Raw genomic sequence first — 26,369 nt, 5'->3', positions numbered from 1 at the left:
GGAAAATGACAGAATGAAAAGGATGAAATATAAGAAAGTTACTATTCATTGTGCGTTGTCGTGGTATGGGGGGAGTTCCATAAAACCTTCTGAAAACAATCAACTCACCCAGGGGAAAGAATGTGTACAAGAAAGCTAGGCGAGCCCAGCTTCAAATTCTACTCTGCTCCAGAACTGGGACTTGGGCAAGTTATTAACCTCAATGTACTCATCTGTAAAATGGGGAAATCTGTTTAAGGATTAAACCTTTTGGAGGGTTGTTTAAGGATTTTATTTAAGGTATGTAAAAGACTTTGCACAGAGATTGGCATACCCATAGTAAATGCTTACAAGTTGAGGGCAGATATTATTTCATTTCTTTGGTAAGTGACTACACTTTCTGAATGACTAGCACAGTGCTACAATGCATTTATGTGAACAATCTGTTTCATGTGAATAATGTATTTTATGTGAATGTGTTTATGCGAACATGTGCATGCTAAGTCACTTCAGACGTGTCTGACTCTTTGTGACTCTATGGAGACCAAAGCCTGCCAGACTCCTCTGTCCATGGTATTCTTCAGGTATGAATATGGGAGTGGGTTGCCAAGTCCACCTCCATATGTGAACATATTTAGGGACAAATAGAGAGAGGAAAAAAATTACTACGCGACAGAAAAATTTCTAGTTTTTTTTTTAAGATAAAATTACTAAAATTGGTAGTAATCTCTCAGTCACTTAAAATAATAAAAAGTTCACACCAAGCTGGAAATTAGAATCAAGATATCCTAAATTGAGAAGTGAGAAGAAATGTATTTTTCTTGTTAGATTAAAAAACCATATGGTGCTGAATTTTGGAATTGTGTAGCCAGTCTGCATGTCATGGTGTGAGTATAAAAATCACCACTACCAAAGGGAAAAGAAGGACTTTCTTATGAAAAGGCTGGTTTTCTTCTTGTAAGCTGACTTTAATATCACATGGATGGGGGGTCTGGTATTTTCCCTTTACTCAGAGTTGTTTCTTTCTAAAACATACACCTCAGGGTATATGCCCAGTAGCAGGATTGCTGGGTCATATGATAGTTTTATTCCTAGTTCTTTAAGGAACCTCCATACTGTTCTCCATAGTGGAATACCAGTTCACTGGCTTTTTAAAATCAGTTACCCAGTGAAATTCAAAATCAGAGAGATGAGGGGAAAAATACACAGTAAAATATTGTGAAGTGGAACTGATGGAAAAATATGACTCCCTTGAAAATCAAATGTTTTCATACCCCACTGCTCACCATTTATTCTAATTCTGACCTATCTAGTGGTTAAGAAAAATCCATAACATACAGAATCCCAGATTTATTAATAGTGTTGATTAGGAACAATAAATTTGCTTTGAACAGCAAAAAAAATAAATAAAAATTTAAAAAGCAGAACATACAACCTTGAGAGAAGGGCGGAAGTCAGAGATGGGCAAGCACCAAATGCGGCTTGAAGATACTGGCAGAGCCTGCACTGGACCGTGGACCTCAGAGGTGAGCATCAAGGCACATTCTGACTTAGAAAGTAGAAGAAATGAAACTGCTTTTGGAGATGTGGAGGAGGGGAAGCTTGTGGTGACAGCCATCAGGGCAGCAGAAGAGACAAGCAAGGCAGAGAAGACAGAGAGCAAGCTCAGTGTGCGAAGTGCTGGGTTAGGTCCCAGTACCTGCTGGTGGTGATGGCAAGAAGCATGTGAAGAAAACAGAAACATGTAAAAGAGGTAAAGGAAATTTTGAAGAGTAATATAGCTTTCCAGCAATGCCATCATGGGCAGTATGTCTTATGCTACTTTGCCATGGTTAGACTTTCAAATAATCTTCTATCTCGTGGCATTTATTTATCTAATCAGTGACTAACTGATCATATGACACCAGTGTTTACTAAAGACTTATTACATGTGGGTTAATCAGTTCAAAGAAGCTACAGGAAAGCGCGCCCATTTCTCCCCAATAATTGAGAAGTGAGGTTGTTTGTTCTTTAGGAGGCGAGCCAGTACAATCCACATGAAACTCACGTGGTTAGCCATTGTGAAGTAAAAGAGATTGGCCGCCAACACATGAGGAGAACTGGCTTCCTGTGTGACATGCAAACAAAGGCAGAGTGCCCAGGTCAGGGTCAATGCCAGCAAAAGCCCAGTCCACTCACTCCATAACTAGTGCTTAAGCATGCTGGAATCACATAGCAGCCTCTGTGAGTGTGGATAATAAGCTTCTACCTTTACGAGATGGATCTAGTCATGATTTGTTAAGCCACGATCCCAGGCATTCAGACTGAGAGCCAGGCCCTCAGTCATGGTGAATCAGTTCAGTTCAGTTCAGTTCAGTCGCTCAGTCGTGTCCGACTCTTTGCGACCCCATGAATTGCAGCACGCCAGGCCTCCCTGTCCATCACCAACTCCCAGCGTCCACTCAGACTCACATCCATTGATTCCGTGATGCCATCCAGCCATCTCATCCTCTGTCGCCCCTTTCTCTCTGGCCCCCAATCTCTCCCAGCATCAGAGTCTTTTCCAATGAGTCAACTCTTCGCATGAGGTGGCCAAAGTACTGGAGCTTCAGCTTTAGCATCATTCCTTCCAAAGAAATCCCAGGGTTGATCTCCTTCAGAATGGACTGGTTGGATCTCCTTGCAGTCCAAGGGACCCTCAAGAGTCTTCTCCAACACTACAGTTCAAAAGCATCAATTCTTTGGCACTCAGCCTTCTTCACAGCCCAACTCTCACATCCATACATGACTACAGGAAAAACCATAGCCTTGACTAGATGGACCTTAGTAGGCAAAGTAATGTCTCTGCTTTTGAATATGCTATCTAGGTTGGTCATAACTTTTCTTCCAAGGAGTAAGCATCTTTTAATTTCATGGCTGCAATCACCATCTGCAGTGATTTTGGAGGCCCAAAAAATAAAGTCTGACACTGTTTCTACTGTTTCCCCATCTATTTGCCATGAAGTGATGGGACCAGATGCCATGATCTTCGTTTTCTGAATGTTGAGCTTTAAGCCAACTTTTTCACTCTCCTCTTTCACTTTCATCAAGAGGCTTTTTAGCTCCTCTTCACTTTTTGCCATAAGGGTGGTGTTATCTGCATATCTGAGGTTATTGATATTTCTCCCAACAATCTTGATTCCAGCTTGTGCTTCTTCCAGTCCAGCATTTCTCATGATGTACTCTGCATAGAAGTTAAATAAGCAGGGTGACAATATACAGCCTTGACGTACTCCTTTTCCTATTTGGAACCACTCTGTTCCATATCCAGTTCTAACTGTTGCTTCCTGACTTGCATACAGATTTCTCAAGAGGCAGGTAAGGTGGTCTGGTATTCCCATCTCTTGAAGAATTTTCCACAGTTTATTGTGATCCACACAGTCAAAGGCTTTGGCGTAGTCAATAAAGCAGAAATAGATGTTTTTCTGGAACTTTCTTGCTTTTTCCATGATCCAGCGGATATTGGCATTTTGATCTCTGGTTCCTCTGCCTTTTCTAAAACCAGCTTGAACATCAGGGAGTTCATGGTTCACATATTGCTGAAGTCTGGCTTGGAGAATTTTGAGCATTACTTTACTAGCCCGTGAGATGAGTGCAATTGTGCGGTAGTTTGAGCATTCTTTTGCATTGCCTTTCTTTGGAATTGGAATGAAAACTGACCTTTTCCAGTCCTGTGGCCACTGCTGAGTTTTCCAAACTTGCTGGCATATTGAGTGTAGCACTTTCACAGCATTATCTTTCAGTATTTGAAACAGCTCAACTGGAATTCCATCACCTCCACTAGCTTTGTTCGTAGTAATGCTTTCTAAGGCCCACTTGACTTCACATTCCAAGATGTCTGGCTCTAGATTAGTGATCACATCATCATGATTATCTGGGTCATGAACATCTTTTTTGTAGTTCTTCCGTGTATTCTTGCCTCGTCTAACTCAATGAAACCAAGCCATGCCTGTGGGGCAACCCAAGACGGGCGGGTCATGGTGGAGAGGCCTGACAGAATGTGGTCCACTGGAGAAGGGAATGGCAAGCCACTTCAGTATTCTTGCCTTGAGAACCCCATGAACAGTAGGAAAAGGCAAAATGATAAGATACCGAAAGAGGAACTCCCCAGGTCAGTAGGCGCTCAATATGCTACTGGAGACCAGTGGAGAAATAACTCCAGAAAGAATTAAGGGATGGAGCCAAAGCAAACACAATACCCAGCTGTGCATATGATTGGTGATGGAAGCAAGATCTGATGCTATAAAGAGCAATATTGCATAGGAACCTGGAATGTCAGGTCCATGAATCAAGGCAAATTGGAAGTAGTCAAACAAGAGATGGCAAGGGTGAACATTGACATTCTAGGAATCAGTGAACTAAAATGGACTGGAATGGGTGAATTTAACTCAGATGACCATTACATCTACTACTGTGGGCAGGAATCCCTCAGAAGAAATGGAGTAGCCATCATGGTCAACAAGAGTCCGAAATGCAGTACTTGGATGCAACCTTAAAAACGACAGAGTGATCTCTGTTCGTCTCCAAGGCAAACCATTCAATATCACAGTTATCCAAGTCTATGCCCCAACCAGTAATGCTGAAGAAGCTGAAGTTGAATGGTTTTATGAAGACCTACAAGATCTTTTAGAACTAACACCCAAAAAGATGTCCTTTTCATTATAGGGGACTGGAATGCAAAAGTAGAAAGTCAAGAAACACCTGGAGTAACAGGCAAATTTGGCCTTGGAATGCGGAATGAAGCAGGGCAAAGACTAATAGAGTTTTGCCAAGAAAATGCACTGGTCATAGCAAACACCCTCTTCCAACAACACAAGAGAAGACTCTACACATGGACATCACCAGATGGTCAACACCGAAGTCAGATTGATTATATTCTTTGCAGCCAAAGATGGAGAAGCTCTATACAGTCAACAAAAACAAGACCGGGAGCTGACTGTGGCTCAGATCATGAACTCCTTATTGCCAAATTCAGACTTAAATGGAAGAAAGTAGGGAAAACTGCTAGACCATTCAGGTATGACCTAAATCAAATTCCTTATGATTATACAGCGGAAGTGAGAAATAGATTTAAGGGTCTAGATCTGATAGATAGAGTGCCTGATGAACTATGGAATGAGGTTCGTGGCATTGTACAGGAGACAGGGATCAAGACCATCCCCACGGAAAAGAAATGCAAAAAAGCAAAATGGGTGTCTGGGGAGGCCTTACAAATAGCTGTGAAAAGAAGAGAGGGGAAAAGCAAAGGAGAAAAGGAAAGATATAAGCATCTGAATGCAGAGTTCCAAAGAACAGCAAGAAGAGACAAGAAAGCCTTCTTCAGCGATCAATGCAAAGAAATAGAGGAAAACAATAGAATGGGAAAGACTAGAGATCTCTTCAAGAAAATTAGAGATACCAAGGGAACATTTCATGCAAAGATGGGCTCGATAAAGGACAGAAGTGGTCTGGACCTAACAGAAGCAGAAGATATTAAGAAGAGGTGGCAAGAGTCATGGTGAATTCACCTAAGTAAATGCCACCTGGTGGAGACTTACCTACATAACCAGCTGGCTTCCCCCATGCCAAGCCTGCCTCATTTCACTTCATCAAGAGCCCCTGGGCTAGGTACTGGAAATATAGGTGAAAAGATGAAAGTGCTGCAACCCCCAGGAAACTCATTGTCCTCTAGGAAACACAGGTCAGCATATGAACAAAGGCAAGGCATGAGTACCAAGGAAGCAGGATAGATATGCATCTCATGGGCTGCGGCGTCAGGGACAGCATCCTAAAGAAGGTGGCACCTGGGTTGACTACTGAAAGAGGGGCATCCTTTGCCAATAAGATGAGTAAAGACATACGAGGCACATAAAATGGGATGAGCAAAGGCAAACAGGCATAAAAGTATCTGGAGTGTTTGCAGAATGACACATGGATGGCTAGGCTTTGGGACTTCCCTAGTGGTTCAGTGGTTAAGACTCCGTACGGTCAATGCAAGGGTGGTGGTTTCTATTCCTGATTGAACATGCTGCTAGTGCAGCCCACCCCCCAAAAAACACAGTAGACCAGGAATGGCTGGGCCTTTGGGATATACAGATGAACATGGGAGCTGTAAGAAGAGAAGGAGATAGGGGCCAGATTATTGCAAGAATCATACACCCAGGTGAAGAGTCTAAACTTTATCCAGGAAGCTATGAGGAGGCACTGGAGAATTTCATACAGAAGGAAGGTGATTTACCATCTAGTTGGCAAAATAGTATGAGATAAAACATGAACTTACTTAACCACACACATTAACACATGATAAAAGCCATAAGAGTGGCTCAAAGAGATCAAAACAGAAAGAGAACTTTTAATAATAAGGATAATGAGAGGGGAGCCCTTCTAATCAAGGCAGATACTGAGTTTGCCTTGACTATTCAACAGAGTCAGACCGCAGGAGATTGGCATTTCACAAGGCATGGACAGAGTTAAAAAAATTGCTTAAAGATGAACAGCAGTATGTAGAGGAGTGTAAGATATGGCTGGTGATAAACTGGGAGCTCTCCAAAAAGCTCTAAGGAGTTTGGATTTTAGCTGGCAGGCAATGGAGGATTGTGGAGATCTTAAGCTGGGGTAGGGGAGAAAATATTCAATGCAGTGATTTCTGACAAGTGGTCTTAGCAGTGATACAGTGGGTGAACTGAAGAGGAGAGAATGACTAGATGTAGGAAGACCACTTAGGAGGCAGCTGCAATAATTCAGGCATGAAGTGCTATGAGTCTGAATTAAGAGTAACGGTTGTGAGAATAAAAAGGATGAAAGAATAGGAACTAGAGGGACTTGATAGGAAGGAGATGGCAACGTTAAGTATCAGACTGAAGCCTCCAGCCAGCGGTCACTTGGGAAAGGTTGGTCTCATTAAACACAGAAACAGAAGCTTTAGAAGGAGGAATTGGATGCTTGTGTTTTAATGAAGACAAGGGAAGAATCTAAGATGCTCTTTGTTTATGGGATACGAAAATTAGAAAACATTTTAAAAGGCTAGAGAGGACAAGAGAGCTAGGAGTGCACTGTGATTCAAAATTAAGGAAGACAATAATTTAAAGATGAAGAGAGTAACAAAAAACGTCAAAATTACACAAGGATCAAAGGCAATGAGAAAGAAGAAAAGGTCACTGGGTTTAAAATTAGGTCATCAGGAAATGATAGGAAGATGGCAAATAGTGGAAGAGAAGACAGCTGATTCAGAAATTGAAGGAGAGAGTATACATCAATTGTTTTTAGAGAAAAAGTTGGTACTGAAAGGAAAGAGTTAATAGGATATTAGTTCTGGGGGGGATAAGCGAATGCTAAAAAAGGTTCAGTTAAGACCCAAAAGTGTTTATAAGAAAAAAGAGAATAGATGGTAACAAGGAAAAGATTTCAGTTATAAGAACAATGATTGAACTAATGATGGCAAAGGGGGAATGATGAAAAACAGAGATGGTTCTAAAAGAAGTGAGAGGACACAGTTGTTTACATGCAAAAAGGAAAACTTAATGGAAATAGACTCTCATGTAGATACGTTTTAAGAACTAAGTATATTCATGTAAGTAACTTAGAATACTGCTTGGCATGTATTTAGGGTGTAATAAATTCTAGGTATCATAATAGCATTCATATTGATAGATGGCTGTCAAATCTCATACAAAGCTATAGTTTTAATATAATCAACAAATTCTGTACTTGAACAATATGAGGTTAAATTATACTCATTTTCAGTTTAGTAGTATTAGGAAGGATTTTTTAAAATTCCTAATAGGAATGTTTCATATGAGAAAAGAAATAAAAACATATCCTATTGACTCTGAAATAATTCCCCTAATCTGAGGTGTTAGTCTGTAAATTTTTTAAATATTGGACATGCATGAATAAGAGTGTTTACTAATATCATTTCTCTGCTGTAACAATTAAGTTATTTCTTTTTTATGGTTTCTTAGAAAGTAACAGATTGTCATTGCGATACATTTGAAACAATGGGTACAATTGAGAACTTCTTGTGTGTTGGCCTTGAACTTTAATCACAATCAACTCAATATGGAATTGCTGATTTAAAAAAACTATTAGGGAAAAAAAATTGAAAACGTTGGACACCCAGTGAAGTGGCTCAGTCGTGTCCGACTCTTTGCGACCCCATGGATTGTAGCCTACCAGGCTTCTCCATCCATGGGATTCTCCAGGCAAGAGTACTGGAGTGGGTTACCATTTCCTTCTCCAGGGGATCTTCCTGACCCAAGAATCAAACCTGGGTCTCCCACATTGGAGGCAGATGCTTTAACCTCTGAGCCACCAGGGACACACAGTAGGAAGACAAAATGTAGAGCAATATAAAGACTGACTGGTTTCTGCTATTCATCAATCTTTTTTATTACAGTAAAATACCAGAATATATTCAATGTGAATAACTCATAGATGTTGGACATCTGTTAACTTCCTCTTTTTCCTGTCTATTCAAGTGATTTGAACTGAGAAAATAATTGCAATATGTATCATATTATAGGGCTTCCTCGGTGGCTCAGGAGTAAGGAATCTGCTTGCAATGTGGGAGCTGCAGGAGACGTGAGTTCGTTTCCTAGGTCATCCTCTCCTCTCCCTGGAGGAGAGGATGGCAGCCCACTACAGTATTCTTGCCTGGAAAATTTCATGGACAGAGTGGACTGGTAGGCTACAGTCCATAGGTTGCACAGAGTTGGACATTACTGAAGAGGCTTTAACACCCACACATGCATATTATATATATAATATGCATATGTACATGTCCAGTCATATCCAGCTCTTGCCTCAAAAAAGTCCTACTTTTTTTTGAAAATCAGTTTGTTTTAAAGAGAATATTTTCTGTCCAGGAAGTCAGGGAGGTCTGCAGCAAATAAAAGGTTTTTTGTTTCTTTATTCAACCACAGTTGGTTGCCAGCTGCCATGAGAATTTGCTGCCTCTGGGACAATGACCCTACCCACATTCGCGGAGCTTCCTCAGGAGTTGGCAGCTCAGCTTCCCACTCCCTGCAATGCTTGTTATCATGCTACTGTGTGTGTCTGGGTCTTTTGTAATGTGGACCTGCTGTCCACTAGGTGACAAACCAAAACCTTCACAAATGCACACTAGGGCTTGCAAATTAAAACTTATCCTGGTCTTACACATAGCAAAGTTATTTTTAAATCTAAGTGATACATGCTGCACAACAAACCCCAGGTTCTAGCTTTCATTCTACTTTCGCAGTTAAACACATGTGGCCAAAATTTCAAGGTGGCCAGGGCTCCAAGATCAAATCCATTTTCAATCAAACGTAAAAAGGGCACAGAACGAAAAGGAGATTAATACAGGCTTTCCGGTAGCTTTTCATACTCATTTAGGAATGATCCCTAATGATGAACAGCTATGGCCACCAACTCTATCTCCCACCAGCCTCTCTATCACACCTCCAGTGCTGAAATCCCTGCAGGATTCTTTCCTCCTTACTCTGGGAGCTTCCCTTGCAAAATCATACCCAGCTTTCCCCACAACTTCTAGCTCAGGTCCAGCCTAAAAAAAATGGAGACTGCCCCTGGGGTGCTATGCCTGGAAGAACTGTCCCCATTTGTCCATAGGGAAAAAGGAAGTTCTGTTCTCTGTATAATGTAGTAGGTAAAAGTGATGGGTTATAGAGGTATTGTGGGAAATCTTTTATTCATGTGCATTCAGGGCTATAATATAAACCAGTATCCAAACAGGCTTTACGACAGAACAGGGTTTCTCAGTCTTAATACTATTGACATTTGTGCTGTGTTCAGGTTGTGCCCAACTCTTTGCAACCCCATGGATTGGAGCCATCAGGCTCCTCTGTCCATGGAATTTTCCAGGCGAGAAAGAATACTGGATTGGGTTGCCATTTCCTCTTCTAGAGGATCTTCCTGACCCAGGGATCGAACCCACTTCTCCTGCATCTTCTGCATTGGCAGATGGCTTGTTTACCACTGTGCATGGGCGTGTGGGGCTGGAAAAGTCTCTGCTGTGGGGACTGTCTTGCGTATTGCAGGATATTTAGTAGCATCCCTGGCCCCTACCCTCTAAATGCCAGTAGGACTCTTCCCAGAGTCACGGCCACCAGAAAAGTCTCCAGACATTGCCAAGCATCCTCAGGCCAGGGGGACAGGCGAGAGCATTAACTCCAGTTGATAAACACATAAGAGAGAAGATTTATTTTTTAAGAAATTGCCTCAGAAGACTATATGCATAAAGAAAATCTATCTAAGCACTCTTGGGGGAAAGGCAATCTGGTAGGCAGAATTATAACAATCTCTAAATTTTGGCTAGGAAATAAACCATTTGTAGAGATTAGTCTGTTACTTAGGAGGCGATAAAATTTAGAAGGTTGGAACATAGGCCTTGAATCAGAGATCTAAATTGATTTACTAGCTGTGATCTTACTGAACGGCTCTGTCCTTCAGCATTTCTACCTATAATATGAGGCTAGTTAGTAGCATTTTTCTATCCCTGAACATGCCTCAAGGCCTTCTTTTATGCAGTTCCCTGCGTCTAGATGGCTTTTTCTTCCTCTTGGCCTGACTGGCCCCCTTTTATTCTCCAAATCTCAGTGTAAATAATCCCTCCTCAGAAGGGCTTCTCTAATTGCCGCAGCCAGGCTCGCTTGTGATTACCTATCACAGCACCATATCATAGTTCCATACTTTGCAACTTTGCTTCCCTCACTATTTTGTAACTTCCATAATGTCCAGGATTATCTTTTATTCAACACTGTCCTGAATAACCAACATGATGGCTGGCCCATAACAGAGGCTCAACAAATATTGTTGTATGAAGAAATGAATGAATATATAAGGTTTTCATAATTATTAATATATCACTGTCATCCCTGAGGATCTGTACTGATTTGGCTTAATTTCTAATTTACAAAAACACTTCATTGTGTTAAATGTTAAGGTCAAAATATCACAACTCGTGAGAATATGTGAAACAATGCCACCGGAATACCTGGCTGAGCATCTACAACAAGGCCTGGGGAACTGTACAAAGCCTAAAATCCGCAGACTTGCATACAGCCAGACAGCCACATCCTGGGATGTGTGCACGCATGTGTGACCTGGAGGACCTCATTCTTGGAAAGTGGGTTCCCACGGCTCTCACACTGCACCTTAGAGCTTCTGGACGCTGAGTGGTGGACAAGCACCACTGACGCTCAGCTGCTGCGCTTGGTCAGCCCCCTTTGCAAACTCTGGCAGGAGGAACACCAGTTTCTTTGTTGGTTTACTGACAAACCAATATTTTCCTCTTAAAATCAAACCACTGTTTCAGTATATTTGTTTTTTAAAAAAGGAAATAATTTTTTTTTCCTTTTCATAAAGGGAATTAACCTTGAATACTCACTGGAGGGACTGATACTGAAGCTGAAGCTCTAATAATTAGGCTATCTGATGCAAACAGCCCAATCGTTGGAAAAGACCCTGATGCTGGGAAAGATTGAAGGCAGAAGGAGAAGAGGGCAACAGAGGATGAGATGGTTGGATGGCATCACTGAGTCTATGGACATGAACTTGGGCAAACTCTGAGAAATGGTGAGGGATGGAGAGACGTGGCGTGCTGCAGTCCATGAGGTCACAAAGAGCTGGACACGACTTGGCAACTGAACAACAACAGTAACGAGGCAGGAATAGGGTTACTCTACTTGAGATCATGTTGTTAATATATTTTTGCTAACAAGAAAGTAAATTTTTTAACATACTTGTTTTCATATTTGGTCTAGGAGAAAGAATGATAAATTGAAGAAGTAACAAGTATTTAAGACAATAAATTGATGTTCAAGGTGGCTGAAAGATCCCAAGAGCGATTTAAATTTAGCCAGCTACTTAAACTGGGTCTGCATCTTTGAAATAGCTGTCTGTGATTTTTTGAATCGTGGATAATGGCAAGAGAAGAGAAACATCTATAGACCTGAACTTGATATTATGATAAACTCTGCAAACTATGACAAATAAGATTAATGCTGATTTCCCCAGATAAGAGAGGTCATTTAAAGGATAGTGTGGGAAGGAGTCAGGATCAAGAGAAGACAGTATGGGTTCTGACTAACCTCAAATTGAGAATACTGGCAGATTTTATGTATCCTGGCTTTGGCAAGGAGGCATTAAGTAGTAGCCTCATGTCATACATTTTTTAAAAAAGATAGAGGAACATGGGCTAAATGGTAGTTTATTTAAGACAGATTTCTTGGTGGGTAAATAATGCACAAAACACGCCTACAGCAATCTGAGAGTATGTTTTCAGTGGCTGCATGCCAAGGACTCTGTTCTTAGCCTTGTCTCCATGTAACATTTCTAGCACCTTTTGTGAAAATCTTCTAGAGGTTGGCAAAATTTACTCTGTTAAGGGCCACAAGACAAATATTTTAGGCCTTGTGGGTTACATATAGTCTCTAATGCATCTTTTTCTTTAAAGGAAGAAAAAAAACTTTAATGTAAATAAGTTTAACAAAAGCTACACATTTAATATATGAAGATCATGGCATCTGGTCCCATCACTCCATGGGAAATAGATGGAGAAACAGTGGAAACAATGTCAGACTTTATTTTTTTGGGCTCCAAAATCACTGCAGATGGTGATTGCAGCCATGAAATTAAAAGACGCTTACTCCTTGGAAGAAAAGTTATGACCAACCTAGATAGTATATTCAAAAGCAGAGACATTACTTTGCTGACTAAGGTTCGTCTAGGCAAGGCTACGGTTTTTCCAGTAGTCATGTATGGATGAGAGTTGGACTGTGAAGAAGGCTGAGCGCTGAAGAATTGATGCTTTTGAATTGTGGTGTTGGAGAAGACTCTTGAGAGTCCGTTGGACTGCAAGAAGATCCAACCAGTCCATTCTGAAGGAGATTAGTCCTGGGATGTCTCTGGAAGGAATGATGCTAAAGCTGAAACTCCAGTACTTTGGCCACCTCATGCGAAGAGTTGACTCATTGGAAAAGACTCTGATGCTGGGAGGCATCAGGGGCAGGAGGAGAAGGGGACAACTGAGGATGAGATGGCTAGATGGCATCACTGACTCGATGAATGCGAGTCTGAGTGAACTCCGGGAGTTGGTGATAGACAGGGAGGCCTGGCGTGCTGCGATTCATGGGGTCACAAAGAGTAGGACACGACTGAGCAACTGAACTGAACTGAACACATTAAATATGAAACTTTAAGACTGTCCTTAAAAAAGCTCATTCTCTTTTTGCTGAGTTGACTTTCCCTCTTATTTTATTTATATGCCATTCTAAAGACACAAAACAATATTTGGGACTATAAATAAAGTCAATGAATTCAGTTGCAAACATTCTTAGCCCGAGAGCTGTACAGAAACAAGTGACATTTGACATGTTTTCTTCTCAGATTTCCCCATGGGCCAAGTTTGCTAACCCCTGTTCTAGAGCTTATCAGACTTCATGATGACACGAGAAAGAAAGAATATACTGCTTAACAGAATCAGGATTCATTAGGACACCATGAGCTCATGGCACATGAGCACTGGAAGCGACCTGAAACCTAGAGACCATCTGGTCAAGACGCCCCTCCTCTATTCACAGGAAAAACTGGGACAGCCTGGGGCTATGGGTTGGCAGAAATATATAAATATAAATGCTTGGTTTTATACTTGAAATCCCAAACTTCCAATTACGTGACTACAGAATAGGCATTTATGGCTTGATAGCTGAACCACTGAAGAATGGCATTTTAACTGAGAGTCAGTCAAATATGGGTCAAGAGTGCGGTGTGACTGCAAATTTCACTATTCTGAAAATGATCACCCCATTCAACCTCATGCCTTGGAGTGTTACATGAAGAGTCATGGCCATAACACATAGGCAAGAATGAAGAAACTGGAGGTGTACAGGCTTGAGGAGGCATGTAATGGGATTTCAGAAACTTCAGAGCACAGTAAAGCTACACAAAGAGAGAACAAACTGGTTTGTGGTTTATAGGCCTGAACTGGGTACCCAGGAGGTCAGGGAGAAAAGAAGTCTGAGTGGTCACTGCTCACAGTGCCTAGAGCTGCTGGCACATGGGAATGGAACATATGCGTGCGTGCTTGCTCAGCCGTGTCTGACTTTATGACACCGTGGACTGTAGCCCACCAGGCTTCTGTGTTCATGGGAGTTTCTAGGCACGAATACTAGAGTGAGTCGCCATGCTTTCCTCCAGGGGATCTTCCCATCCCAGGGATCAAACCTGCATCTCCTGTATCTCCTGCACTGGCAGGCGGATTCTTTACGACTGAGCCACCTTCAAGGCACAGTGGAACATATGAATGTGTTTAACTCGCTCTTTAGGTCATAGAGAATGAAACATTTAGTCGGTAGAAGGGATTGTTCCTTTTTGCTGGGCTTCAAGCAATAGTCTGACATCATATGGCAAGAAGCAACTTGGGGAAAAATCCTCTGTTGTTATGACTAAACAGTGTCCTTCTGGATGGAAGTGAGGAAATCCATCCTTATGCTGTGCTTAACTCTTGCTTCCCTCACTTTCTCTGAGTCCAGTTTTGCCTTTTGTAGATATCACAGATTAAATCCATTCCTTTTTTATATATAGAACTCTTGAAATAGCTAAACACTTCCTAAATCTCTGCTGCTTCTGGAAATAGATCACTAATTCCTTCTACAATTCATTAAATTTCACATATGCCCTAGTTTCCAAATTCCTGCCACATCCTAAGAGGACAATGTAGAGTTTTAAACATTTTTTGTATGTATGGTTACATTTGTTCCTTTGCAGGCAAGAAAATATCATAAGCCCTACCTACCTACGTATCTATCTATCTATCTATCTCCTCCTTATCTCCCTGCCTGCCTCCCTTTCTTCCTTCCTCTCTTTTCGGACAAGCCATCTGAACAAAGTCTAGGAAATTTACATAACATATCCAAGATCTAAATCTAGAAAGCAACAGGTCAAGAATTATAACCAAGCCTTTTGAGTTCTAAACCCATGCTTTTCCATTCTTTGTTAATGGATGGATTCTTTTGTTAAAGGTAAGACACTCAGTGAAAGGCTATACAGTGGAAAGGGTCTTACTTAGTGCAGTATGGTTTTGCAATCTAGTAACAGCATTTTTAGCAGTATGTACCACCGAGTAAATCTGAAAAATTCTCATCATTAGAAATGATATAAAGAACAGGGTGAGAATACAAAATGTTGGATATGAGAATCCTTTCTCTAGTTTGAAACTTTTAGGTTCTTCCACCCTCCATTTTATTTCAACTCACCATGAGATTTTCAGAGCAACTTTCTAACTCCAGGAGATCTTCCCACCCCTGGGATTGAACCCTGGTCTCCTGCATTACAGGTGGATTCTTTACCAACTGAGCCATCAGGGAAGCCTCAAGGTGTAATAACTTTAATCAACTAAACATAACTTCAGAATCATTGAGTTCATGCTGTCCTGGAGCCCCTTTTACAAACCTGTATTTGAAGCTGGTATTGTAGGTGAGCAATTGTCCTTTTCGCACGTGCTCAGGATTGAAGTTAAAGTCATCGTAGGAACTGCATTACTACCTGAGAACACACAACAGAGACACGGTAAAGAGATGAATATACAAGTGATAGGAAGTGAGCAGATAATTACAAAGGCACACACATAAAAGGCACTATTACTCCAATTAGCTGCCTTCCTAAAGTTTTTGGTTAAGTTAGTGTGGAACTCTGAATACAGTTTTGCCTACTGAAGCAATTTTATAAATAGAGAATAGGTTCATGGGCCAATCCACTAAAAGCCTTTTCTATCTTTTTAAAGTGGCTGAGATAAAGTATTAATAATTCTGCAGGTGCTAACCACCCTGTATGACAAGTTTCCCATGGCCAAATGCATTCAGGGCTGTGCCTTGGAAATGCCAGCAACACAGTCCCCCAGGGTTGTTGGCACCCCATGAGCCCTCAGCCACTGATGCCCATGGCTGGAGGTGGCGGCTCTAACAGTAACATGTGGGCTCCTGGGCACAGGGCATAAAGCATCTCAAGGAAGCGAGAATCATCTGCCAGATCCCTTTCAGGATCTTGCTTTTCTTCCTTAGTCCCCAAGGATCCATCTGCTTGCTGGCTTACCACCTAGGTCGCTGGCCCAGATGTAACAGAAAATAGCAACCTTCTTCTCCACATAAAAAAGTTTCACATAGTTTGTTGTTAGTAACAAAGTGAATAGGTTCATTTCTCTCAAACCCATTTATTACATGAAGCCATCAAGGAAAGCCCAGAAGATACAGGGAGAGGATTTGGTTCGCTTCTTCCCCCCCGCCCCCCTTAAGCACATTCCGTTTATCGTCTTCTTGGTTGTTTAACCACTGAGTTGTGTCTGACTCTTTGTGACCCCATGGACTGTAGCCTGCCAGGCTCCTCTGTCCAGGGGATTTCCCAGGCGAGAATACTGGAGTGGGCTGCCATTTCCTCTTCCATCTGTTCATTTTTATACACTGAAAAAACATTCAAGTGCATGTCAGGGCAGCAACCCCCTCAAGGTTAGCCTGGTTGTTTAATGAGGAGAGGGTGCAAAAGGAGAACGGTAGCTGGAGTTCGGACATGTGATGAGGAGAGGGACTAGGCCTGGGTTTGCCGCTGACACAGCCCTGGAGACGAGAGAGTTGGGGTCCATGAGGAAGGAGGTCACCGATTTCACCTCCGTCTCTCCCCGCACCCTGACTGGGGCAGCTTGGCGGGTATATCACGGGTGTAGCGTGAGTCAGGTGGTCAGAGAAAGAGAGGTGAGGTTCCTGAGTGTCCCCTATAGCCATTCCCTTAAATTAGTAAATATTTACTCACTTTGTGCTAGGCTCTGAGGGCTCGGAGTTGGGGCCTTGAAGAACCCACAGTCCATTAGGGACACAGAGGCGTACAGACATAGTTATAGCTGAATAAAGGAAGTGCAGTACAGGTGAAGTGAGGGAGTACCTCAGGAGAGGGAGAAGGGAATTCTAGGAAGGAAAATACAAAGCTTTTCAGAAAAAGATCCATCTCGAGAAGACAGGATTTACCCAGGTAGAGAGAAAAGGCTGCAGTTCCGGGAACAAGCAGTATAAAAAAGGGCACAGCAAAGGCACAGACGAGGCAGAGCTTCCAGGCTAAGGATTTTAAACAAAGCATTCCACAGCCAGCCCAGGATCCAGCAAGGTTCTGAACCATGAGACACAGAACCAGAGCCATGGGTGGAATTAATGACATGGACTGGCAGAAGAGAGGATGCCACCTGAAGCCATCTGGGAAGTTTCTACAGTTTCCTGGGAAGAGGAAAAGAGGGTGAGAAATAGGAGGCCAGCGCTGAGGAGGGGCAAGAGGGACAGCAGGGGAGACTCTGGACCCTCCACTTGGCAACACCACCTTCTCTCCAACTCCTTGGGCTCATCTAACACACGGATTCCCCTGACCACTGTCAGATGGAGCTTCCTGCATCTACTCAGATTCTCCTGGTGCCAAAGGTAGGATCTGCACTGTGCTGAATTCCCAAGGCCACTGGCAAATTATCAGCCCCCTGTTCTCCCACGTGCCTGTGACGCTCCTGTCATTCACTCTAGAATCTCAACCTCCTCTTTGCTCCCTGACTCTTCACATTCGCTGAAGGGTTGGATATTTATACACTCCCAATTTCACTTGCTCTCCAGGTGTGTATCTTTGATAATTTCACTCAACTCTGGGAAGAAATAGTGTTCAATAACTGAAAGGATAAACTTTATGCTATGTATCAATAGCCATAATATATAAAACTAGAAATTAAGCCAAAGCTCCAATACTTTGGCCACCTGATGTGAAGAACTGACTCACTGGAAAAGACCCTGGTGCTGGGAAAGATTGCGGGCAGGAGGAGAAGGGGGAGACAGAGGAGAAGATGGTTGGATGACATCATCAACTCAATGGACATGATTTTGAGCAAACTTTGGGAGTTAGTGAAGGACAGGGAAGCCTGGCGTGCTGCAGTCTATGGGGTCACAGAGTTGGACACGACAGAGCGACTGAACAATGAACAACAACAACGTAAATACGAGTGATTTTCCAAGGAAATGGTATCACATACGTACACTCTCTATGAAGTAAAAAGCTCTCAGTCTTTGAGGAATCAAAAGTTTAACTTTGTTAGCTGGTTTTGAGTGCTAGATTTACAGAGCATTTATTAATGCTTTATTTAACAGTTTTCATATAAACACATAAATATTTTTAGTGATGATCTTGACATTTTAGTTTCAGTGCTACTTATTTTGTAAAAAAAAACTTTTAAAATGAAATATTTCTAAGGAAAATATATCCATAATATAATGACACTAACCTACTTTTAAAACAACACAATTAAAATTATTTACTACAAGATTCATAAGACAATAATGACCACATACATCTGAACTCAGAAATTATGATGCCCAAGGGTCAGGCTTCCTGGACTTCCCTGGTAGCTCAGAGGTTAAAGCATCTGCCTGCAATGCAGAAGACCTGGGTTCGATCCCTGGGTTGGGCAGATCCCTTGGAAAAGGAAATGGCAACCCACTCCAGTATTCTTGCCTGGAAAATCCCATGGACAGAGGAGCCTGGTGGGCTACAGTCCACGGGGTCACAAAGAGTTGGACACGACTGAACGACTTCACTCAAGGGTCAGACTTACTCTGTATTGAATAAATCAATATGATTAAGCCTAGTAAATACTTAGACAAAGATTTTTGAGAATAGGAATTCACAGTTTAGTATAAGCGGAGTTTTGGGTGTATTTGTATAGATGAGCTTTTCCTATAAATATTTATACCTGTAAATCTATGGATAAAGAAACATTTAAGGAAGAACAAGAAAGGTCATAACAGAAAATGTACGATGTGGCTGTGAACAAAGACTACTACCTAGGTCTGAAATTCAGTCTCAAGTTTAATAACTTTCAGCTTATGTATATGATGTTTCTATTCTATGCTTTGATCACTTAGACTCTAATAGATTTAAATGCCATTTAATTATGCTATATTTTAAAAGCACCACTAGTTAAATCCTGCTTTTAAATTTGATGGTTTGAAGAAAGAAAGTGTCATTTTGTGGCTTCCTTTCCCTGAAATCCACAGGCAGTGGAATCACCCAGAGAAACTGTTAGCAAAGTGCAGGAACTATGACATCCATCTAGCAAAACAGGAGAGTGAAATGAGAGTAAGAATAAAATTTAACCAAAACAACAAATGTAGGCAAAAGGGAAAAAAGAAATCATTAGGGAACATAATAAATAAAAAATCCAAAGTAAGATGGAAAGAATCAACCCTCATATCTCAAGAATCACAGTGAGTATAAATGGGGCATGGCTAACCAGTCAGACAACAAAAATAAATATCACACAGAAATTCTGACAGCCACAGACTCATGGACAATCTTAATTCTGACAGTATTAATGACAATACCTTGAGCATTTATACTTTCCAGTTATTCAAGTATAATATAATGTACTGTGAGAAAAATGTATGAAGTAATGGTTGTAAATGATGCTGGATATTCTTGGGAGAGATAGCCCATAATGGGAAAAAGAGGAGGAAAGAAGGAAAAGAATCTCAAAGCAGTTACCCTGAATTGAAATTGTCAACTGTCTCTTGGAGTACGGTCAACAACTGTTGAAACTTCTGTACTGAGACTGAGCTTATGTGATGCTTCTTGTACAAAGATTTTCCTAAATAGTACACACTGTCAGCTAACATACAGCCTATGGGTATTTCACACTCATGAGCTCTTAGTGAATAAGAAAATGTTTTCAAAGCAATGAAAGAAAACATTGCCTCCATTAGTGTTTATCTGTGATCCTCTTAACAAGCTATGTACAAGCTGTGCGTGATCAGTCACTATGTCCAACTCTTTGCCATCCCATGGATTGCAGCCCACCAGGATCCTCTGTCCATGGGGTTTCCTAGGCAAGAAGGCTGGAGTTGGTTGCCATTTCCTTCTCCAGGGATCATCACAACCCAGGGATCAAACCTGCGAGTTTTGTAAGGATATTAACTGCATTACCTGTGATGGGAGTTCTGTTTTTCAGCCTATCCACCTCCATAGTGAAGTCATCCTTCAGAAAAAGGAACCCAATAATGGAAAACAGGTAGACAAGGATGAGGGCAAGAACCGCAGTTAGAATAATGGATCGGCCGTTCCGTGTGACACTTTTTATGACATTGAGCAGAGTCTCTTCTCTATAAACCAAATCAAAAAGCTACAGGAAAAAAGAAAAGAAAAGAAAACAAAGGCAGGGGAAAAAATGCAATGAAGCAACAAGTGAATAAATGCAAGGGTAATCACAAATACAAATGCAGCCATTTAGTGTATCCGTGAGAGAATAACAATATAAATCAGGCCTTAAAAATGAGCCAAGATAGGTATTTCTTCCCTAGTTGGAATGTATTAATAAACTGCTTTTCACTAAAGATAACTCTAATACAATATATAATGTGCATCTATTGATTTCCCAACCAACAAAATATCAACTTTTTTAAGACATGGAAATAGCACAGAAAACTCAAATTTGAATTTAGAATTATAATATTATATGTAATCAACTTAGCTGCTTATTCCCTATTTTTAATCTTTCTAATATTCTGCAGTTGCCTCTGGAATAAGTAAAATAGCTAATGTGAAAATGCTGAATTATGTTCACCTAAGTGATGAATAATTGACAGATTCATTCAATGTATTGTTTAATTAAGGGATTAGAGGTGAGATGATAAGAATTCAGTTTTACGAGCCCACTATAATATTAATAGAAAAAGTATGCAATTTAAAAATATTTGAGAAATGTAAACATCTTTCTTAGTTAAACAGGTAGAATGAGGGCAAAATCTATTACTTTAGTATGTACTTGTGGAAACAAAAGTATAATACACAGTGCTAATTCATTTCTTCTCATAGGTTACTATCAATTTTGTATTTAGTAGTAGAAAATCTATGCTCTAATTAAGAACCTAGGTATGTGTTTGCTATCTGTTGTCAACATTAAGGAAAATTTTATTTATTGTTATATTATAATGTTGAAATTAAACATTAGAAAGTACCTGTTTTATTATCACAAGCTGGTTAAAAGCAATAAAGTAACAGTTACTTTAAAGAAGGCATTAATAGCAGTATGGAAATGAATAGCATTTTTAACACTGGAATAATTGGGTTTGTCTTCTACTATCTGTGGGCAGTGATTAGAATTTCTGAACTGGTTTAAATTATCAGTGTCACTCATCCTTTCAGAAACACGAGGGCTTTGTACACTGTTTTTCTAAGTACTGAGGCTTATATGGTTACTTACCAATTTAATTGCAGCTGTGCAAATAATTGCCCTAAAGATATTAACTTGTTTGCTCACCTTAAGACACGGATATTTTATGATGGTCAAATATAAAAACATATGTTTAACTATTTTGCTATCTGTTTATCTCAGGAGGGAGCTACAACATTTAGAAATAAAGTCCATATTCTTCCATAAAGACAAATATAGCAATGCTGATTCAGCTTCCAAATTATTGACCCGGCTTATTTAACTTATTTAAACATTTAGTTGACAGAAAGGAGATTTTTCCTCGGTTGAACAGTGGCTGGAAGAAAAGGTCTGGCAAAATATCTAGTTCATTTCTGGACAGTTTCTGAAAGTTTTTAGTTTTCAGAAGCCGATGGGATGCTTGCTAAAAAATACATATTTTGGGGCCCCATTCCATATGTATGGAATCAGAAGTTTGAGAAGGCAAAGGTATTGACATTAGACAGATGAATGGTTCCTTCTGTTTATTTCTGTAAGAAAAATCTACAGTGTGGTTTTTATTACTGGTTAAAGGATGCCCGGGCATTTGTGGACATAACTGAGAGTGCATATTCATATATTTTTTAAATATAAAAATATTTTAAAATACATTGAAATACTATTTTAGCACTATATTCAATAAAATGTCCTCCTAGTACTCTAAACATGAAAATGAAATATATCCTTTTATAATCAACCCAATGAGGACAAATTAGCATCAGTGTTGTACAATCTGAAAGATTAAAGATGAGGAAAATGCAAATAGAAAATAAGACTAACACAAATTAACAGTAACATTACTATTAATAACTCATAATAATTCAAATATACCTTTATTTTGTCAAAAACCTTTCCTTCAATTATGCAGAGTTACATACATCATTTCACATGGTTTTCATATTATTTCTTTAATGGGTCTTGATATTATTAGTCTCTCATACTAAACCTATCCATTTTATAAATAGGGAGGTGTTTTTTAATAAAAACACTGTCATAAATTTTATATATTACAGTCAGGGAAAGGGTCTGGGTATAACCTATTATATCATATATAATACATGATATAACTTGTCTATTAAATATCATAGGCAGATTTTTTTTAATGGAAGTTTTATGGTGAATCAGAGCAAAGAAGATATTCATTTGCATCCCTGGATCAGAAAAAAAAAAATCTACTTTTGATTGCTGAATACTAATCTAACTAAACTGCCTAGAATATAATTTTGTATCCTTATGTTGATAAGCGACAAATCCATTCTTCACTGCGGCTCTTTCCATTGCTTTAGGGTAAATGAAAATGCAGCCTCTTATCCAGAATGTGGCTGTTCTGGATAACAGGGCAGCAGAAGACTATGAATTTGCCTCTCATGATCTAAGCAAACCAGTCAAGATAATGTTTTTAGATCTTCAGCTTGTTCTTTAGGAATTATTTTACTGGGTAGTGCTCTCCTCTGCACATCAGTTGTGAGGTAAAGATATAAAGAAATTGTGCTTACGGCATCATGATGCTAACCTGGTAATGCTCTATGGTTCAAAACATTATATACTTGTATCAACTCTTCTCCTGGCTTATGGCTAGAGAGCATACACATAGGAAGGAAAACTGATAATCAACCAAAACCAAAATACAACTTTAGAAGAAATCTGCAAGTCTATCCAATGAATAGATATATGTAAATAAGTTTAACAACAACGCCATGTTAAATCTGAAACTATAAGACTGTCCTTAAAACAACTCATTGTCTTTTTGCTGACTGTTGGCTTTCCCTCTCAGTTTATTTATATGCCATTCTAAAGATATACAAGATACCTGGGATTATAAATAAATACAACGAATTCAGTATCAAGAAAATAAATCCCTTTTCTTGCTCAAGAATCTCTAAGCTAATATGATGTGGCTAAAACCCAAAGCAGCCCACTACACAAAGCCTGGGTCAAGAGCTGGCTCTCAGAGAGTACATAAAGAATTGCACCACCTATGTAGTATCTCAGAGAAAAAGACTAAAAATAATAATAATGCATGATTTTCCCAGGCAAGTCTAAAAATAACATAATTTGTCCTCAATGCCAGACTCTGCTTAAAAAAATCAAAGAGAGAAGCATAAGAAGCAGCAGCATTGTGTATGTTTTTCAGCAGTGACTGTCCACATAGAGATGTACTCACCAGGAAGCTATAGAAGAATTCATGGACAAAGAGGCCCAGCATGCAAACCAGGACATACGCCACATGGTAGAGAAAGGCCATATCCAGGATGACCGCTCGGTAGCCTCGGGTGAACGTACCACGATTTCCAACAAAGCTCACCAGAAACACTATTTTATTACAAAGCTAAAGGGAGGAAAAGATTCAATTTTATTGTCTTATTCACACTGGTGAAGCTCACAAAAACAGCAGGTCATTGACAAAACCTATTATTTGCAAAGTCTGTGGTTTTCTTTGATGATTTCTCATTTTGCAATTTTTCAACACTGCTTACAAATCTACATGTAAACATAAGACAAACCCTGTATTCTCTGAAATTCTAGGAAAAGCGAGCAAGAGGGACTAAGAGACCCAGCTCTGCAATCAAGACAGACCTGAATTTAAATCCTAGCTATCCCACTACTTTTATATGATCCAGGCCATGCAACCGTGGGCCTTGGTTGTTTCTTCTCAAAAATTAGAATAAAGGAGTTCCCACCTCAGAGAACTCTTCAAAGAATTAAGTAATTCATAACGCATATGAAGTCCTTAGTAAAATGACTCTTGAAATATTACTTATTATATCTTCCATATTAAAAGTAATACATGCAATGTTTTAATCACACCGTAAATGAAACAGAAAAATACATTTTCAGAAAGCAACCAGAGATTTGTCCTGGATTTTTTTTATCCTGGATTTTCTCCACTGAATATTATTTTAAACAAGCAAGCAATGAAAAATTATTTTTTAAAATTTACTCTGCATTCATAAAAAAATAGATTTATCTACTTATATTAAAATAAATATAATACTTGCATGTATCTTCTAAGCTGTATGTATGGTAATTATTCAGTAAGCATTTTGGAGTATTTATTATGCTTTGTATCATGTAGAATATTTAATATTTAAGTTAAAACTACATTTAAAATTGCCTTCTGTGGCATAATTTTAGAATACAGAAATTTATACTGAGGTTTGGGGCAATAACAATGACCCATGCAATGATTTCCAAAGAACACGGCTATCATAAACTTAGTGCCATCTCTTTGGTTCTAGAATCACTGCATTATTTATCAATGGAAAGACTTATTTTTCCATTTAGTTATCAAGGAAAGAATTACAGGTTTCAAAATTTCAGTTAGTTCTTTCAGATCATTTCCTGAGTCCTTAAAAATTTTCTAACGGCACCATATTTGTCTTTATGTGTCCAGACCTAACTTTAGGGAAGACAGCTTGCTCTCGGCAACATCATACATTTCTCAATGTATATGAAAGAAATTGTCTTATGGAATGACTTTTTAATAACATAAGAAGGAGAATAAATAACATTTTGGACAGAAGTAAAATTTGAGAAGTTGAGAAACCTTCCCTTCAACTTTCTGAAGTCCAAATCAATACAGATAAAATGAGAAAAGGCTTATCATTGCACCTTGTGAAGTTAACCAAACCAAATCAACAGCATGGCAAGTAAAAGTTTCAAACCTTTTCTAAGTTTGCTCCATGTTAATTAAATATCCTCTCAACAATCACCTTTATAAATTTCATCATCTTGGTAACAGCCTGAATAGTGTCAAATGAAGTTTTACTTTACTGGTGTTACATCATCATATCTTGACATTACTATTAAATATAGCTACAGTATTAATGGATGTCTTTATGCTTACTATCCAAGAGCAAGTTTAATTCATTCACCCAAATCGTTAATATGAAACAGAAATAAGAAGTTCAATAAAAATGAAATTAAAGATTTAAATTATGACTTTTCAGAAGGATAAATGATATGCTGCAGACAAATTATTTATATATTGTGTCTTTAAACTGAGTCATAAAAAGTCAGGCATGAAAACTATGTACACATCCTTTATACTAAGTAAAAGGGATATACTGATTTCAAGTTCTCAAAAAGAGCAATATATTTCACTTCTCAAATGATGCAAAAGCAAGGACACACTTCTGCCTGAAAGGGCCTCTGCCATTATTGCATGAAAAATAAAGATTAGCCTTATTGGTTTCAAGTTAATTCTTCTGAACTTTGACCTAAAGTTTGATGTTGATGGACATGCTCCTGTTCTCTTGATGGAATTGATACTGGTAGTGACAGCCACCTATTTCTGCACAGAATAGAAACAAGGAATTTGAGGTCTTTTTAAGAGTTCATACCATGAAGAAATAAGTGCAAGTATAAATGATTTGGGTAGGAAAGAACTTGAACACTGGTTTTTCTTGCCCATGACCTTGAAATTTGTGAACTGATCTTATTAAGCATTATTCATGAAAGCTGGGAATATTCACAAAAATAAAGAAGTTACGGAAACATTCTCCTTCTTCATGTCATGACTTATTGGACACTGTCTAACCAGTCCTTCATTTGTGAATACCATTATGTAGGCAATCATTGCTTCTATGGCAGGGGTCCATGTGGGCAACAATAAATGGGGAGTGTGGGAACTGGGCAAGGTGGTTAAAAGGCCATCCTCAGAAAAACAAACATGGTATATTCACATATATACGTGGAATCTAGAAGAATGGTATAGATGAGCTTATCTGCAAAACAGAAACACAGATATAGTGAACAAACATATGAACACCAAGGAGGGAAAGGGGGAGTGGGATGAATTGGGAGACTGGGACTGACACGTATACACTATTGACACTATGCATAAAACAGATAACTAATGAGGACCTACTGTAGAGCTCAATCTTCAGTGACCTAAATGGGAAGGAAATACAAAAAAGAGGGGATGTATGTGAACACATAGCTGATTCACTCTGCGTACAGCAGAAACTAATACAACTCTGCAAAGCAACTATACGCCAATAAAAACTAATTTTAAAAAGGTCATCCTCTTCTGAACTTCTGTTGAAAGGACCTTTCAGTCAGCACACAAATACCAATATAAATGATCATAACTATCCCATGTATTTTTTTGTTCTCTATTCTCCAAAGCTGCCCTTGA

The 26,369-nt window shown here is 39.5% G+C and overlaps 1 protein-coding gene across 2 annotated transcripts in view; it reads right to left on the bottom strand.

The window, feature by feature from the left end:
• The window catches only part of ITPR2 (inositol 1,4,5-trisphosphate receptor type 2), a 596,562-nt gene that overhangs the window by 80,740 nt on the left and 489,453 nt on the right, over positions 1-26,369 (bottom strand). For both annotated transcript variants that reach the window (XR_001918100.1, XM_005680737.3), the window contains exons 50-52: positions 23,394-23,558; positions 19,966-20,161; positions 15,424-15,516 (exon numbers count right to left, since the gene is read on the bottom strand). Coding sequence is in view for 1 of the 2 variants with exons in the window: in XM_005680737.3 (XP_005680794.2) it covers positions 15,424-15,516; positions 19,966-20,161; positions 23,394-23,558 (454 nt within the window). In the remaining variant the exon portion in view is untranslated. The remainder of the gene's footprint in view (positions 1-15,423; positions 15,517-19,965; positions 20,162-23,393; positions 23,559-26,369) is intronic.

This window comes from Capra hircus, chromosome 5 (genome assembly GCF_001704415.2).
Source record: "Capra hircus breed San Clemente chromosome 5, ASM170441v1, whole genome shotgun sequence".
Classification (NCBI taxonomy): domain Eukaryota; kingdom Metazoa; phylum Chordata; class Mammalia; order Artiodactyla; family Bovidae; genus Capra; species Capra hircus.
The sequence above is the reverse complement of the archived record's forward strand: the minus strand, read 5'-3'. Positions and strand labels throughout refer to the sequence as shown.